The 16804-nt window shown below is 47.7% G+C and overlaps 1 protein-coding gene across 1 annotated transcript in view; it reads left to right on the top strand.

Moving 5' to 3' along the window:
• The window catches only part of TTC28 (tetratricopeptide repeat domain 28), a 132824-nt gene that overhangs the window by 80765 nt on the left and 35255 nt on the right, over positions 1-16804 (top strand). The window contains exons 6-11 of the mRNA XM_050906812.1: positions 7911-9252; positions 9639-10162; positions 11776-11885; positions 12199-12328; positions 12759-12977; positions 15037-15202. Coding sequence (XP_050762769.1) covers positions 7911-9252; positions 9639-10162; positions 11776-11885; positions 12199-12328; positions 12759-12977; positions 15037-15202 — 2491 coding nt within the window. The remainder of the gene's footprint in view (positions 1-7910; positions 9253-9638; positions 10163-11775; positions 11886-12198; positions 12329-12758; positions 12978-15036; positions 15203-16804) is intronic.

The raw sequence follows: 16804 nt of genomic DNA, 5'->3' as shown, positions 1-16804 counted from the left end.
AATTGCCCCAATTCTTTCTGAGCAAATCCAGGAAACTGAGGAAATGCAGTCTGAGGAAATGGTGATGAGCCATCCTGGGTTTTCCGTATTGTCTCCTCCTGTTTTTTTGAGCCCTTTGCCATTGGGCGGACCACAGCTCTCTTGCTAGAAGAAAGATCTTAATTCAAGTTCTGTAGTAGTTCTTCCAGTTGCCTGTATGTTCAATGTAGTCTGTCTCTGTGCTACTCAGCATCATAAAAAAACCCCGGCAAACTAGTACAGAAACATTGAGACGCGATGGGCTTAGCAATTCGCTGCAAGTGCTGATACTCACTGTAGTTGCTTTGCCTCATCCCAGAATGAAACAAGCGCTGCTGCAAAAGGAAGCAACTTGCTCTTGTTCCTCGGCCTTCATGGTACTCGCTTGCAGTTTAAATTCTCTTACCGTTTTGCTGGCTCAAAATCAGTCAAGTTGGGACTAGAAAATTCATCTTAATATCATTTTTAATCTTACAGCAGCTTTAGATTTAATGACGCTTTCAGCATGTAATTCCAGAAATTTTTGTAAAAAGAAAAAAAAAAAGGAAAGAGTTTTGGTGCAGCAGAGAATGTTTTTCTTGTGTTGGATTTAAGCCTAAATATAACTTTCAGTTGGTATGCTGACTCAGCCACTCTACACTTTGTATTAGAATAGTTTTCCTAGCTTCTGAGTGCAGGATCTCACGTTTCAACTGTTATTTGGCTATATTTTTATGTCTTCTCTGTCAGAGTTAAGTTATACTGGAGAAAGAGAACATGCAGTTCTTATTGAGAAAGTCTATTACTGCTGTTTAAAATGCATCCAGTACCAATTAAAAAGTCAAGTCTTAATTGTCTCTTTCGTCTAATCCACATGCAAAACAAAACCTCATCAAAATAACCATGCTGACAGGCAAAAAAAAAAGTATCTAAATGTGTGTTTCCAAGCCAGAATGTTAGAGTTGGCCTCTTTGCTGAAGCAACAGACATTTTCTGTTTGCGTTTCACTGATTTAGATGGAAAGCTCTCTTAAGTATACTATCTAATGCTGAGCAAGACAGACACGAAATATAACATAGCCCAGCTGCTGTACTGCTCTGCAGGGAGATACAATGCGCTCGGTGACTCAGTAAGCAGAAGGTAATGGACTGAGGGCAAGTCACAAGTTATCAAGCCCTTCACAACAAGGAGATGTGGAGTTTAACCAGAAGTCTCAGATTGTCAACCTTTGCAAAGCAGATGGTGTTTCCAAATGCCAAGGCTCCACGTAGAGAGCTGGCTTTCAGCCTCTGCAGCTCTTAAGGGTTCCCATTGCGATGGAGAGAGGACACTTCAGATTATTAATAAAACACAGTTTAAAGTCTCTCCCTTGGTGCTTAGCATCTCTTTGCAGTTACAAGAGAACTTCTGTGCCGATCTTCATGTGCTTGGCGTGTTGTCCAAAGGTGCCAGATATTTTCTCTTGAAGCCTTTTTGCAATTAGTGTCAAAAAATGGTGGTTATGTTTGGCCATCTCCTCCCTGATTGCTGAAGGACTAGCTGACTCGCCCAAGACTCCTTTCCCTCATCTCTGACTACTCACAGGCCCGCTCATCCAGCCAGCTGCATTGCAGCAGAGCATGCATCAGATGGTGGATGCTGTTAGGCTCTCCTGTCCGCACTGAGGAGGGGGCTGGGATGTGGTTCTCCCACGACATGGGTGAGCTTCAGAACCACTCTTGCTCTGTTTCAACTTTCAGCGTGTTCGTATTTCATTCTGAAAGAGCAGGTTCAGTCAAGAGCGATGTTACCTCAGTCTGAGCTGGAGGCCATGGTGCAGCTGTGACCCCATCACGATGCAGAGGTTTGTTCTGCACTGGCTAATGCTAGTGGGAGACTGGAGGTCCCTTTGACTTCTGCTGTAACCGCCTGCCGGGCTCCAGCACAGGAGCTGCAAAGACTGTTCCAAAGTTAGTCTGACACTTTCTCTCACCTTACTGATTTGCTGCCTGAATTGGAAAAATCAGCAATTTGCATAGGCAGAATGTAACTTTTATGATTATTTTGCTGATGTCTTATAGGAGTTTCTACCCAGTTCTAACTGTATTCATCATTAAGGAAAGAAAGCTTGTGAATTAATTTAATTTGTGCTGGTTTTGGTGCTTTACACTATATAAGGCAGTAAAGGCTATCTCTGGCCGTCTCCCCTCATGTGTGCTGGGTTCTTGTCTTGGGTCTCTTCTGCTGTATCCTTTGTGTGCTATTCCAGAATGTAGTCTAGCTGCCTGACCAGAAGACTATCTTTTACTTTGAAGTCAATGATTATAGCTGTCAGAGCGAGTCAGAATGCTGATGTTTGGAAGTGACAGTGTGTCTCTGGATCCTTCTTCCTTAAGTGCCACAGCAGATGGGTGGCAGCCCAAGCAAACAGGTCGAGGAGAGCACAGCTTTGTTCTCTGTTATGCTACTTGGTTTTGTCCTGGGTATCTCCTGGTAAACGTTTGCTCACTGTTTTTCTCCTTTCTTGGCAGTAAAGAGGCTGACTAAAACATTTAGAACTGTGAAGGCTTCATCTCCCATCCATCTACGAACCTCATTTTTGTCTGTTGAGGAATGCACAGAGAGAATATATTTGGTAGGTGATGATTTTGGAGTCTGAGTCAGAACCTTTCCTTCCTGGGCCGTCCTTTGTAATTACCCCTGGCAAATGATGGAAACATACCAGGAGGTGCTGTGTGGGGTCTCTTACCAGGTTCCTCTTTTCCCAAGAGCAACCTTAATTTTTTAGCTGAAATTCTGGGTATTTGCTTGAGCAGGGCTTGTGACAGAGCGCAGCCTTTTTGGTGGACATAGTATCCAGGGTGAAACTCCACCCATAGCCTCTCCAGAGAGTGGCAGCACTGACTGTTTCAGTAACCTGTTGCCCTAACCTCTAGTATGCATTTTACTTCTCTGGCTGCTGTTTGCCTTTCACAGCCATGCTCTGTGTCTGACTTGCCATCTTCCTCTCCCACTTTCCTTCTCCTTCATGTGGGACAGGACAGGTTGGTGTCCTGGTGCAGGAATTCCTATTGTCTCCAGCCCCAGATACTCCTTTTCTTATCTATCCTCAACTATAGTATGAAGTGGCAGTGGGAGAGAGTCTGGGTTGGGTCAGCATCCCCGACACACTTTCTCCATTGTGAGTTCCTCCACGTTGAGGGAGAGAGAGAGTTACAGTGAGCATAGGACTTCTCACTGCCATCCTCATCTTTCATCCACCACTCCTGTGGACACAGCGTCTGAGTTGTCAATGGCATTTTAATGGTGACCACTGTCCACTGACTTTTCTTGTTCCTCACAGTGAAGTGGAGTTTCTTCAGGGTCCTTAAGCTTTGAGGCTGAGCTGTGGCATCCTGTCTGTTCACCAGGGCCTCCTAAATGACCTTGGATACCAAAGATTTTTCCTTCTCTGTCAAGTCAGCTGATACTTGCCCAAATAATAACCAGTGCTACCAGAGATGTTGATCCAAGGAGGGTAAGAGGGCTGAGATGGAAAAATAAGGAGAGGAACTTTGTGACAGGAGTAGGATTCACATCTTAAGGCTGGTGATCCATGGGTGACCAGAGGAACCTCAGCCTGACCGAGCATCTTGTGCTCTGCACACCGCAGTGGTCTGGCCTGAGGACTGTAATGGCTAATAGATCACTAGTACAAGAGCTATTTAGAAGGATTTTCTGGGCACAAGAGAAATTGTAAGCTAAAGCATGGATTTCACACCAAGTTCCTGACATTATCTCTTAATACATTTTTTTAATGTACTAGGTGCTAAAAGCAGGAACTTGCATTCCACGCTGCTCCAACACCTCTTGCAGGCAGGCAGCTTTGCAGATGTTTTGCTCAGCCTAAATTTTCCCATCTCAGTGCCGTGTGGACAACAGAAGCACCAAATCACAGGCCAGACCTGCCTGGGTGTCGTCTTGGTTTCTAAGATATCAGCTTGGAAACTGATCTAGATTTGGGGAGATGGATATTAAGTAAAGTAATTATTGCATGTTCCAGATGAGTAGAATCCCTTGCAGCCCAAAATGAGCCCCTCTCTTTCCTAAGAGGGACGTGGTCTGTTTCTTGCAGTTGTGTTGTTGCCAAAGATTGCAGCTAAGGAGCTTGCATTGTGCAGGACATGGGAGAGAATGTGAAACAGCTCACGCTTGACATGGCTTGCAGATAAAACATACATGAAACTAGTAGCAAGGTGTAGAGTCGGCATCCTCTCAGAGCAAGCTGCGTGTATGCAGTCCAGGGCCAAGCTTGTCTCTGGCTTTGACAAGAGTTTTGTTTAAGTGTATAGCTGAGGAGAGACTGAAGATGGGAAAACATAGTTGCCATTTGATAGGAGGGAGACAGAGCAGGATGCTTGGAAATTAGGGCAGGGATGGCAGCTTGTACAGAAAGGATGACGGGAACCCACTGAGTAGCAGCAACACAGCAGGGGAGTGAACTAGGTGATTGCTCTGGGCTCCAGGCGCTAGGGCAGTAAGGCTCGGTCGGTATTAGCAGCCAGTCTGTGGTGCCCGTGCTTCTCTGGCAGGCTGTGTCCCTGTAGTCTCTCTGTGAGATCTGGGTGGTGGGTGGCTGTTTCCAGCCATGTGGTGGGAAAGGTCTGCATGCTATTCCGAGTTCCTCCAGGTGTCTGACCTTCCAGCCAGTCCTCCTTCTGCCTGTCCTGTTACTCTGTATTTCAGCCTGTTGGCATCTGCAGACCTCAGCTAGTTGTGGCTGGTAGCTCCTGGCAGTGTCCTGGTGACATTTTCCTACTCTGTTCCTTGAGAAGTAAGCCTATGTTTTATTTCTCAGCATGACACACTTGGGATTAATGAAACATAAGGAAATGATCTATGGATGTGCTTTTATAGGGAGGCTTGCTGATGAGTTCATTCACATCCTGCAGCAGCCACTTCTGCCTGGGATATTATTGGTGATGTCATGACTTGGTGGTGTAAGCATTTTTCGGAGGGTGGCCTAAGAGCAAATGGTCTGTGTGCTGTGCAGCACCATGGCAGCGCAAGCTGCAACTCCTGGAGGTAAGCAGTGTGTTTTTGAGGCAGCGTGTGCTCCAGCAATAAGGGATGTGCATGTTCCCGGTGTAATTCTTTGGCCCATGAGTGGTTGTTGCTGGCCTCAGATACTCTCCCAGAAAAGCTGTAGAAGCTCAGAGATACCAGGGGAATCAATGATTAAACTGAGAGATGTGGAAGATGCCTCCTGCGGCATTGAATCCAGTCTCCTGCTATTGCACATGCCACGTAATACAACTACCATGATTCATAAACTATCCATGTGCCATTTTAACAGTGATGTTTTGTTTGCTTCACTATCCTACTGTAGGGCTGTTCTAGAGCCTTGGCACTCTGATGGTAAATATAATTTCTAGGATTGATGGTGCTCTGTGGTTACACCAGCATTAGTCTGTAAATTGATTTAACTCTTCTGCGTCCAACAGGAACAGCATTTGTCTTTCTTTACTGGAAATACATCAATTCACTGGATAGCTCCTTCTCTTCTCGTTTCCAGCCCTTGTAGTCTTGAAGTGCATGTCTTTGCATAGTTGACTGCTGATTTTCATCACCCCATTCTTGTTGCTCTGGTACATAAGGTTGTCCAGTCCTTCCTCCCTAATAATCCCATCCTTCTCTGTGTCAGCAGTGCTTCTTAGCTGGGTTTCATCAGTACATCTTGAGTAGCACTCGCTTCCTTTGTGCCAAAGTCTCCACTAAAGATTTTTAATAAGGTTTGTCCTCTTTTCTGCTTTCTGACTCCTAATTAAGAGGAATCTTATCAAAGAACAAGTTATCTAGGCAGTCAGTTGAACTCAAATTTGCTTTTAACCTGTTTTCTGTCCTCTCTCTCCCTTTTACGGTCACTTCAAGCTGAGTGCTTTCCCACACCTGGTTCCTCAGAGGAAGTGGAGAATGGTGCTGGTGGAGAGCAGCAGCATGTCTTGTCTGCTTGAGGAGTCTGTCCGTTTAGCAGTAAGAGATTAGGAAAAGGTTGCTCATCCCCTTATTCTGGAAACCCTGGGTTTTCAGATGTGGTTTTCAATGAGCCGTGTGTTTAGCTTTCTCACAGGTGGGGCCCGCTGCGTTGCGTCTTGCTGGGCAGAGCCTGGCTGCTTGCGCTGGAGCCAAGGCACCCCGAGGTGCTGGCTGGGAGGGACACAGCGTTTGGGAGACAGGGCTGGGAGCACGGGCTCCTTGGGGCAGCGCTGGTTCTGCCTGCTTCCAGCTTGAACACCTCTTGCTGTTTCCAGGGGAGAGATTTAGGCAATTCCATCTTTTTTAGTTTCCAAAGCAATAGGATGCTTTCACAGTGACTGTTTTTTGCAGTTTCTAAATTACGTAGCTTTGTGTCCAATCCAGTTCCACCCCTTGTAATTACTTTGTGTTTTTTCTGCAGAAATCGGTGGTCCTTCCTGTGAGCACTGCTGTGTGTGGCAGTGTGGCTGTCCACTAAGCCCCAGCACTGACTGTGTCTCCAGATAGGAGATGAAGGGCCAAAATATTCACATGGGGTCACTTAGCTTAGTTCATCCCGTCCTTGCTGCCGCTACCTTCCCTCGTCGTACCGGAGGGAAACATCAGTGTGCATCACCCAGAGATGCAATAGCTGACACTGATAAATTATAGTCGCAGGCTTGTTGGAGCTGAGGAAGGATTTGGCCACGAGCTGCACTAAGACACCAGGGAGCCAGTCCCTCCTGCCATGAGCTCTAGCTTTGATCACGATTGCAGTGCAGGGGAAGAGAAATGAACTGTCATCAGCAGCCAAGTGTTTGCTGTTTTGATCCTGTTTTGTTCTGCCCATGTTTTCTATGTTGCCTTCTCCTGAAGCCTCATGTTAGTAGGAAAGTGAGCAGAATTTTTTAATTACTTGCTTTGATAGAAATGCAGGTAATCCAGCCAGCGTGCTTCATGCTGACGTAATAGAACTTGGGTTTTCAGTCCTACATGAGTTTAAAAACTGAATCTGCGAGGTCCAAATTGCCTCGGGAAAGCAAATTTCAGCCCTCATGTTCCAGGCTCACTTGGAAAGCCTCTGTCTTCAAATTTCTCTTTAAAAGTACAAACTAAGAGGAGGCTGATGTGCAGAGCCTGATCAGAGCATGCTGCGCTTGCTGGTGGCTGGGGAAGGCAGCTGCCTCCTGACCCTCCGCATCTCTTCCCCCTCAACACGTTGGTTGTGATACAGAGATGGAAATTGGAAGCTGTTTTCTTTCAGGGGCAGGGAAAGACCTGAAGCTGTCTTCAGGTATCAAGTAACTGTGACGAATCTGCAGGATCTGTGTTTGCAGGGCCTCCTTCAGTGGCTCCTGGATCACCAGGCCTGTTCACGAGTGTTTGCAAAGGAGCCATGTGTATTATTAGCACAGAGTTTAATTGAAGCATAAGTTGTAACATTAGCAGATTCAGAGCTCCTGTTCCCATGTCTCATAACAAGTACAAGGTGATTTGACTGAAATTGAAAAGCAAATGCAAATGCTTTCTCGCTCAGTGTGTTGAGTATGAACTCTGGAGTCACCAGGTATCACTGATGGAAAAAAAAAAAAAAAGTAGCATAATTAACAAAAGAAAATGGGCATTTTATAAGGCCAAACTGTCCAGTTATTGTGGTGAATGTGTGCTCCATGTGTAATATAAAACATTCTCCAGGCTTTGCGTGTTAGGAGTGAGGAAGCAGTTAATTTGAGAAGGGCTGTGCCACGTTGGCTGTGCCGGGGATGCATCAGGGTGCTGTGGGGAAGGGATGGGGCTGCCTGGTGTAGAGAGCCTGGGGAAGGGGCCAGGCCATGAGCTGCCGAGGGCTGGGCTGCAGGAGAGTCCTGGCATGGCAAGGTGTTGCAGAAGGGTTAGTGCGGAGGAATGTTTTTGTTGAGCCCGTTTCTGTTATTTTTCAGGAATCATTCACCAGATGAAAGGTGACTATGACACTGCACTGCGGCTGCATAAGACACATCTGTCCATAGCTCAGGAGCTAAGTGATTACGCGGCCCAGGGCCGGGCCTATGGCAACATGGGCAATGCTTATAACGCTCTCGGCATGTATGACCAGGCTGTCAAGTACCATCGGCAGGAGCTGCAGATTTCTATGGAAGTAAATGACCGTGCCTCTCAGGCATCTACACACGGGAATTTAGCAGTTGCCTATCAAGCGCTGGGTGCCCATGACCGTGCTCTGCAGCACTACCAAAATCATCTCAACATTGCCCGGGAGCTGCGAGACATCCAGAGTGAAGCACGGGCCCTCAGCAATTTGGGCAACTTCCACTGCTCACGAGGAGAGTACGTGCAGGCAGCCCCTTACTACGAGCAGTACCTGCGCTTGTCCCCAGAGCTGCAGGACATGGAAGGGGAGGGCAAAGTTTGCCATAACCTTGGCTATGCCCACTACTGCCTCGGGAACTACGAGGAAGCTGTTAAGTACTACGAGCAGGATCTTGCCTTAGCAAAGGATCTTCATGACAAGCTGAGCCAAGCCAAAGCCTATTGCAACCTGGGCCTGGCCTTCAAAGCCTTGATGGACTTCAGCAAAGCAGAGGAGTGTCAGAAGTACCTGTTGTCCCTGGCCCAGTCTCTGAACAATTCCCAGGCCAAATTCCGAGCTCTGGGGAACTTGGGGGATATTTTTGTCTGTAAAAAAGACGTAAATGGTGCAATAAAATTTTATGAGCAGCAGTTGAGCTTAGCCCATCATGTTAAAGACAGGAGACTGGAAGCCAGTGCCTATGCAGCCTTGGGCTCTGCATACAGAATGATACAGAAGTGTGACAAAGCTTTAGGTTACCACACGCAGGAGCTGGAGGTGTACCAGGAACTGGGAGATATGCCGGGTGAATGCAGAGCACATGGTCACCTTGCAGCAGTGTATATGTCACTTGGGAAGTACACCATGGCCTTCAAGTGTTACGAAGAACAGCTGGAGCTTGGGCAGAAGTTGAAGGACCCCAGCATAGAAGCCCAAGTCTATGGTAACATGGGCATTACCAAGATGAACATGAATGTCATGGAGGAAGCTATTGGCTACTTTGAACAGCAGCTGGCCATGCTGCAGCAGCTCAGTGGAAATGAATCTGTGTTAGATCGGGGCCGAGCATATGGGAACCTGGGAGATTGTTATGAGGCTCTGGGAGATTTTGAGGAAGCTATAAAGTATTATGAACAGTACCTGTCTGTGGCTCAAAGCTTGAACCGTATGCAAGATCAGGCAAAGGCCTACCGGGGCTTGGGCAATGGGCACAGGTAAGGAGCACTGCGTATGTATTCTAATGACAGACAGTGAAGTACAAGTACAAATGGATGCATTGTGTTACTGATGGGGTGTGTTTGTGTGGCCATCGTACACATGCACGGGGATGTGGCATAGGAGCAAGTAACAGAGTCCTCTGGGTGCGGAGGACTGTGCTGCTGGCTCAAATAACAAAGCTGGTGTTGCTCTGCCCTGAGAGGAAGAGAAGTTTATAGGGCAGCAGAAGAAGGAGGTTGATTCAAAGGTGCCGGGGATGTCTCCTGCGAGGAGCGTTTGTGTCTGCCTGAAAGGTTTGAGCTGGCCTCTAGAGGAAATGACAAAACATCTTCTTTCAAGAAAATACTGGTAAAATAAATGCTGTTGTGTTCTTCCCTTGTAGGGCTATGGGAAGTTTGCAGCAGGCTCTGGTGTGCTTTGAGAAGAGGCTTGTGGTGGCACATGAGCTGGGGGAGGCATTTAACAAAGCCCAGGCCTACGGGGAGCTGGGGAGCCTGCACAGCCAGCTGGGGAACTACGAACAAGCCATTTCTTGCCTGGAGCGCCAGCTGAACATTGCTCGAGAGATGAAGGACCGAGCTCTGGAGAGCGATGCTGCCTGCGGCCTTGGTGGGGTCTACCAGCAGATGGGAGAGTACGACACAGCCCTGCAGTATCACCAGCTAGACCTGCAGATTGCGGAGGAGACCAACAACCCCACTTGCCAAGGCCGGGCCTACGGGAACCTGGGCCTGACCTACGAGTCCTTGGGCACCTATGAGAGGGCAGTAGTTTATCAGGAGCAGCACCTCAGCATTGCAGCACAAATGAACGACCTTGTAGCCAAAACTGTGTCTTACAGCAGTCTGGGGAGGACTCATCACGCCTTGCAGAACTACTCTCAGGCTGTGATGTACCTGCAGGAAGGTAAGAGGCTGAATTATGCAACACAGCATGTAGTGGTAGGTGCAGGGGGATAGGAGGGAGGCCTGAAGACATGGAGAGAAGCGAGGTACTGTGAGCGTGGCACTAAGAGGACGTATTTGACAGTGGCCTTTGATGCAAAAGCTCTTGCAGACATCCATAGCTACTGTTGAGCATCCGTGTGAGCGGCTGTCAAAGCAGGCTGTTATGGTCAGCACGCCATGTCAGTCAGAGCCTTCCTGGCATCCTGTGGACAAAGCATTGCAAATCACGAGCTGTGCCTGAGGGCATCTCAGCTAGCTCTGAGCTTGAATCCAGACTGCATCTGGCAGAGTCTCTTTATAAAGCTCATTTGTGCCTGAGCCTAGGAGGTGTAAACCTTCTCTGTAAATAGCATTGCATACCAGGAACTGGCTCTGGGAAAACCACATCAGGTCGTGATGGATCTCTCTGATCCTGAGAGCAGGTCTCAAAGTGATACGTGCCTTGCTGATAGCCACCTGGCTTTTCTTTCTGCATTCAAGTGGGAGTGAGACCAGGTGGGTGAGTGTCCCCTAAGCTATGAGTGAAAACAAGTTGTGTTTGATAGGGAGGTGAGGGAGGTTGAGCCCTCAGTGTCCAGAAGCCATCTGCCGCTGCTGAGCACTGGGGCCAGCGCTGACTTGTGAGTTGTGCTGCTGCAAGGGATTCCAGCATGCAGGCAGCATCTGTTCAAGGTGGTGGCTCTCTGATGGAGGAGATGAGCAGCATAGCTGGAGTGTACGAAGCTGGAAGCCAAAGGATTAATTACGTCAGTTAGTCTGGTTTTCCTGAAACTGACCTTGGCAGGATTCCAGTATGCTGAGGGAATTCAATTAAGTTGGAAGGGAAGAAATTAAATACAGCTCCTTCTCCTGGTGTGACGCACAATTCCTGAAAAGCCTGCAAATGCTAGCTGCTGCTGAGCTGCGTGGTCGTGTCCAGGGCCCCCGCTCCCCAGTCCATGGGAAACCTGAGGTGCCTGAGAGGAGGTGTCCCTGTTGTCAGCAGGGCCCACGGAGGCGAGAGGTTTGGAGCGTGGTGGAAGGGGGGACGACACAGAAGGTACTGCTGGAAGTGAAACGAGCTCCAGGTTGTTCGTGCCGGGACCCTGCCCTCTGCTCTGGCTCAGTACATAAACCATGCAGAGCCTGCCAGAAGGCTGGGGAGAGCTGGTGGGAAACAAGCCAGTAATGTGGCAAGAGGTGTCTTTTCTGGCAGTGTTAGGCAGCTCAGTGTGATTTTGTTTGTCTGTGTGGCTTCTGAGGTTTAAAAGGCGAACTTCCTGGTAGGGGCTTACTGAGTGTGCCTCAGGGGACTGCACCTTAACCTCACTTAGGGAAATGTCTGTCTTGCTGAGGCATCTCTCGTGCTGGTGCCGGTTCGAGTGTCGGCAGCAGCTGCCCGGCGCTGGCGCTGCCCTGCTCGGCATCCCGCCGCTCGGCAGCTCCGCGGCTGTCTCTGCCTGCCATAGGAGCCCTGGAGGCCCGGGGCCCATCTGAGCCGACAGCCCACCAGGCTGCTGGGCAGAAGTGCTCCACCGGGCTGCCGAAGCCCCTTGTCCCCCGTGGCCCTCTCTCACTCTGACTGCTTTTCAGGACTGAGGCTGGCAGAGCAGCTGGGACGCAGAGAAGATGAAGCCAAAATCCGCCACGGCCTCGGCCTCTCCCTCTGGGCGAGTGGGAACCTGGAGGAGTCTCAGCACCAGGTATGCCGTGGTCTGCCCCGTGCTGGCGGGCTTGTGTCCTCTGAGCCCTTTGGGTCATTGCTGTCCTCAGGGGAGGAAACGTCTGGTGCATCCTGGGGAGGGTGTATAATGCACTGAGCCGACTCAGGCCCGTGTGCCTTCCTGCTCCATCCAAAGTCACCTCCCCGCTGCCAGGGATGCTGCCGTGCTGAGGGGCTGTCTGAGGCAGACCTCCCCTGCCTGAGTGCATGTTGGCCCTGGATCCTCCTGCTCTCCCAGCCAGTGCTTTGTGCTGTGTCTGTAAGGAAGTCACCGTGGCTATTTTCCCTCCCAGCTGTACCGGGCTTCGGCACTGTTTGAAACCATCCGACATGAGGTACAGCTGAGCACAGATTACAAGCTGTCACTCTTCGACCTGCAGACATCCTCCTATCAGGCCCTGCAGCGAGTACTTGTCAGTCTCGGTAAGAGATGCCATCATATGCTGAGTCTGAACTCCAAGCGCATGCCAAGAGTTCAGCTGAAGTTGCAGGGAGGCAGTTCATGATACATCCTTCACTCCTCATCTGTCCGACACAGCACAGCATTTCTTTGCCAGGGCAGAAATAAGGGTGTCCTGCTTTGGGTTTCAGGCACCTTTGGATCTTCTTTCTCGCTTCCTCCATTCATTTGCCTTTCTGTGGCTCGTTTTCCCATACATTGTGTTATTGCCTGCAGCCAAGATGATCTGTGGGACTGTATGCCAGTGCAGAGACAACTCTTTCCAAAAATAAGTGCTGTGACCCTGCTTCCCCAGGTTTTAGTTTGGGTTGGGATAGCAGCTGTCTCTGTTCCTGCACATTGCGCTGCAGACCACGTTGGTGTTGGGTCTGAGAGATGGCTTTGTCTTTTCAGGTCACCATGATGAAGCGTTGGCAGTAGCAGAGAGAGGACGAACGAGGGCATTTGCTGACCTGCTCGTGGAACGTCAGACTGGGCAGCAGGACTCTGATCCGTATTCTCCAGTGACCATTGACCAGGTCCTGGAGACAGTGAACGGTCAGAGGGGACTTGTTCTTTACTACTCACTGGCTGCAGGTTATCTGTACAGCTGGCTGCTGGCTCCTGGGGCAGGTGAGGTCTTTTTTGGAGATGAGAGCCTGTGAACAAGCCTTACAAAGGAAGAATTGTACCATTTGTAGCTAGGAATGAATCTTGGACTAGAGTGAATGTGTGAGGGAATCCTTTCCATCTAGTACCTTAAAGCTGAATAGACTGAAAACTATGGCATAGCCACAGCAATAATGACATACAAGTGCTTATTCAGGGCTTTGATGTTCACCTGGAGATGGAAATGTTTCACGTGTTTAATATTTCCATTTTTCAGCCTCCAATCTGTATATATTTCCCACAGGGCAGAGCAGAGCAGTAATGAGATTCCAAGTATGTTGGCTCTGTGAGAATCTTCTATGCATAAGAAGCCCTACTTTAATTATATTTCTGTGCTTTATCCTTTCAAAAGCTTTTGACATTTATTCACTGAAGTGGATTGCAGAAAACAGAAGGGCGTGCCTGCTTCCTGATATGCCATTGAACTGCCTGATCCTCTGAATTCTCCTCATCTGAATGTGGAAACACTTATCACAGAGGAGCAAGGAGGATTAATTTGAAGAGGATTGCTTTTTGCAGACAGCTGTTGTTCATTATCTAATAAAGCGATGACTGTAAATTTTCATGAGTTCTTTCTGGACATAATTTAATAATTGCAGCCTTTTACCATGACAAAGCTAAAGAGATAAAAAGCACTATATTTAGATTACACCAGAAATGCTTCGGGAAGGGAAGCAAACATTCACACATGCCTGACTTCATATGGGATGACAGTGATTGGAAGATACACTTTTTGGGGGCGTTTTGCAATGTTGCGTGTATAAGTGTAAGATGGTGTTGTCCTGCTATGCATCCAGTCACTAATTGGCTCTTCAGGCCTGTAGTTTGCACAATAAAACACCAGTAATTCTATAGTATTAATATCAAGCTGAGCTTACTAAAATTATATGGATCAGAAGTGTAGGGTTTGCCACTAGGCTTCATGACCAGTCTCCTCCTTGCCCAGACTGGGTCTTGTAGAAAAGCAGTTGCACTCTTCAGGTACGTGGGTTTGTGACTGCCTCCTTGAAGGCACTGTCAGTTGCTGGGAAGGAGAGGGACTGTGCTGCTTCAAGGGTTCCACTTGAGCAGCTTTGCTGCAGAGCTCTTCAGTAGTGACTCCAGCCCAGCCACGGTGACCTCTCCTTGTTTTGTTACTGCTGACGGAAAGAGTAGCTTCAGTGGCAGCCCAGGGTCCTCGTTATCCCACTGAGATGGTACCCTTAGAGCCTCTTCGCTGATTCTGTATTTGCTGCTGTTGCTGCAGAAGGAGTTGCTTTATTCTTTATTCCTCCACTCCTCAACTGGTTTAATAATTTATGCTGTCAAGGCAAACAGGGCACCCAGAGCAGCCTTTTACTGTTGATCACATGCTGTAGTATTAATTGTATCAGGAAGGTTATGCCAGTTTGAGTGGAGGAAGGTTTTATCTGCAGTAATAGTTGAATTCTTAACAAAACAGCGAGTGTCCTTTATCTGGTTTACCCATTGTGAAATCCTATCTTTTAATATTTTACTATGCATTAATCCATCTTTTTCTTTCTTTGTATATAATGTATTTTCATGCATATGAATGAAATGAAAAATCTTTGTGTGATGTGAGGAGGTTCTGCTGTAGTAATAACACTCTTGTTCAGCGTTTGAGCCTTGTGTGTTCAATTTATGTGATCAGAGGCTATTAATAGGTATTTTTCATGTGCATCTATTGAAATGCGAATTACTCTGGTAGGTGCTTGTATGAAAGATCTGTTTTATAATTTATATGAGAGTGCTGCAATAGCAAATGCATTCTGAGCATCTCATAAAAGCACTGCTCTGCCTTTGTACCTTTGAGCCATCATCTGCAAAGTACAAAACCAGATTTTAAAAGCAAGGCTGTAATACAGAATGCTGGAAAAGCCCTGTGGAGACATGGCACGGAATGCATTGCCCCAGTTGTACTGGAAATGCCAAATGCTAGGGGCTGTGCCTCCTTCCTAGACAGTTGCTGGTAGCACTGTTCCTGCCCTGCCAGAAATAATCTCGTGATTCTGCTGCCTTGCAGGAATTCTGAAATTTCATGAGTATTATCTGGGTGACAGCCTGACAGAAAATGCCGGGGACTTCCATGAAGCCAACAGCGTGACCCTGCAAACAATAACAAACTCTGCGCTGGAACAGTACATCTCAAGTGTGCGGGAGGCTCTGGGGGTGGATTCCTACTACACCCGGTAAGTTGGGGAGGGGGAGGTCTAACGTCCTGGTTCCCGCTCTCCCACCTGAAAGCAATTTATACCAGTCTGGGATGAGCGAATGGGCCGAGAAGTCTGAGAACTGAGAGTCAGAGTAGGGGCAAATTCTCACTGCAGCAACAAAAAAATTGCTTCATTTTTGTATCCATGGCTGGTTTTTTGCCAAGTAACTCTATATGCACATGCAGATAAGGTTTGAACCCACAGGCTGGGTAATGAATCTATGGATTGGATGAGGAGGCAGGTGCCATGTCTGACTGTATATGGGCAGATTTGATCCTACTTACAGTTTCCTGTGTAATTAATTCCCTTTCAAAGGTTTACTTACGAAAAACTGCAAATACCATAGGAATTCCACCCCCCCTCCAAATATGTTCCCTTGTGGCTATAGCTGAGTAAATAATTTACAGTGAATTAATCCATCTGATGAATTTCAGCAGAGAGAGAGGAACCTTACTCCAATCCATTACTCAGGTCCCACAACTGTTTCCTCATTTTTTTTATCCTATGGATTTATCACAAGTCAGGTTTTTTTGCTTATTTGTACTCAATCTCATGATCTGTCATGGTATTTAATTTGATTTATTGATTGGAAGAGCATGAATATAGTTTCTATGCTGATATTTACAAGTATTTTTTCTCTGAATGCTTCCATGTGAAAAGCAGAGTTGGGGACATCCCTGTCCTTGTATGTTCTTTGTGAATGAAGCGTACAGGGTAAAGGATGTGGCGACAGTTCAGCTTACTGTTATGAGCGAACCTTGCTATGTAGTCATAAATTGCTTTACTTCAGGTGGGTTAGTAACACACCGGCAGTTTGCAGGTCTAGTTTACTACTAGTGAAAGGGGGACTTAAATGTATGTGTTGGCTGATCTGTTAACCACCCCCCAAAACTGGTGCGTGTGGAGCCACTGGCTCTTTTAGGTTATACTGTGTTTCAGTCTTTTTTTTTTTTTTTTTTTTAAACCATTTTGCGTTTTTCTGCAGCACCAAGATGGTGAGTGAAACACTCTTGAGTCCCCGAGGCTGTGGACAAATGTCCTTTTCCTCACCCAGTTTTGATGGTGAAAGCACTAACGGTGCCGCCCCAGCCCCCACGAGCCATTAGCAGCCTGTGTTACCTACCTGCTACCGCAGCTACCGCCCTGCGGATCGCTCTGTGTGTGACCCGCAGTCTGCAGGGGCAGTGCCCACCCGAACCTGGTGTTCCAGGTAATGATGTTGGCCAAAAAAGAGGAAATGATGGCATTGGTCCTCGAATCGATTTGTGCTCAGGGTTCTGTGGGCAACTGGGAAGCTGTTCAGCTCTCCTAATTAATCCTTGTTCATCTTTTGTAATAGCTACCATAAGCAGCAAATGTAGTTGCATAGCTGACGCTGCAGTGGCGTGAGTTAGAGCATTGTTGTGCAGAAGGAAAGCAGTAAAACGAAGCTGTGCTTTGTAGTCCGCTCACCAGCGGTGTCCTCGGATTCCTCCCCTTGATGCTTACACTTCAATCTGACAAGATGGGAGTTTTCCATCAGATCGAAATAAGAACATAAGCCCAGGCCTGAAGTTTCCCATTAGGTGTTTCAGCTAT

Source organism: Gymnogyps californianus, chromosome 16 (assembly GCF_018139145.2).
Source record: "Gymnogyps californianus isolate 813 chromosome 16, ASM1813914v2, whole genome shotgun sequence".
In the NCBI taxonomy this organism is placed as follows: domain Eukaryota; kingdom Metazoa; phylum Chordata; class Aves; order Accipitriformes; family Cathartidae; genus Gymnogyps; species Gymnogyps californianus.
This window is presented reverse-complemented; position numbering and strand designations above follow the sequence as displayed.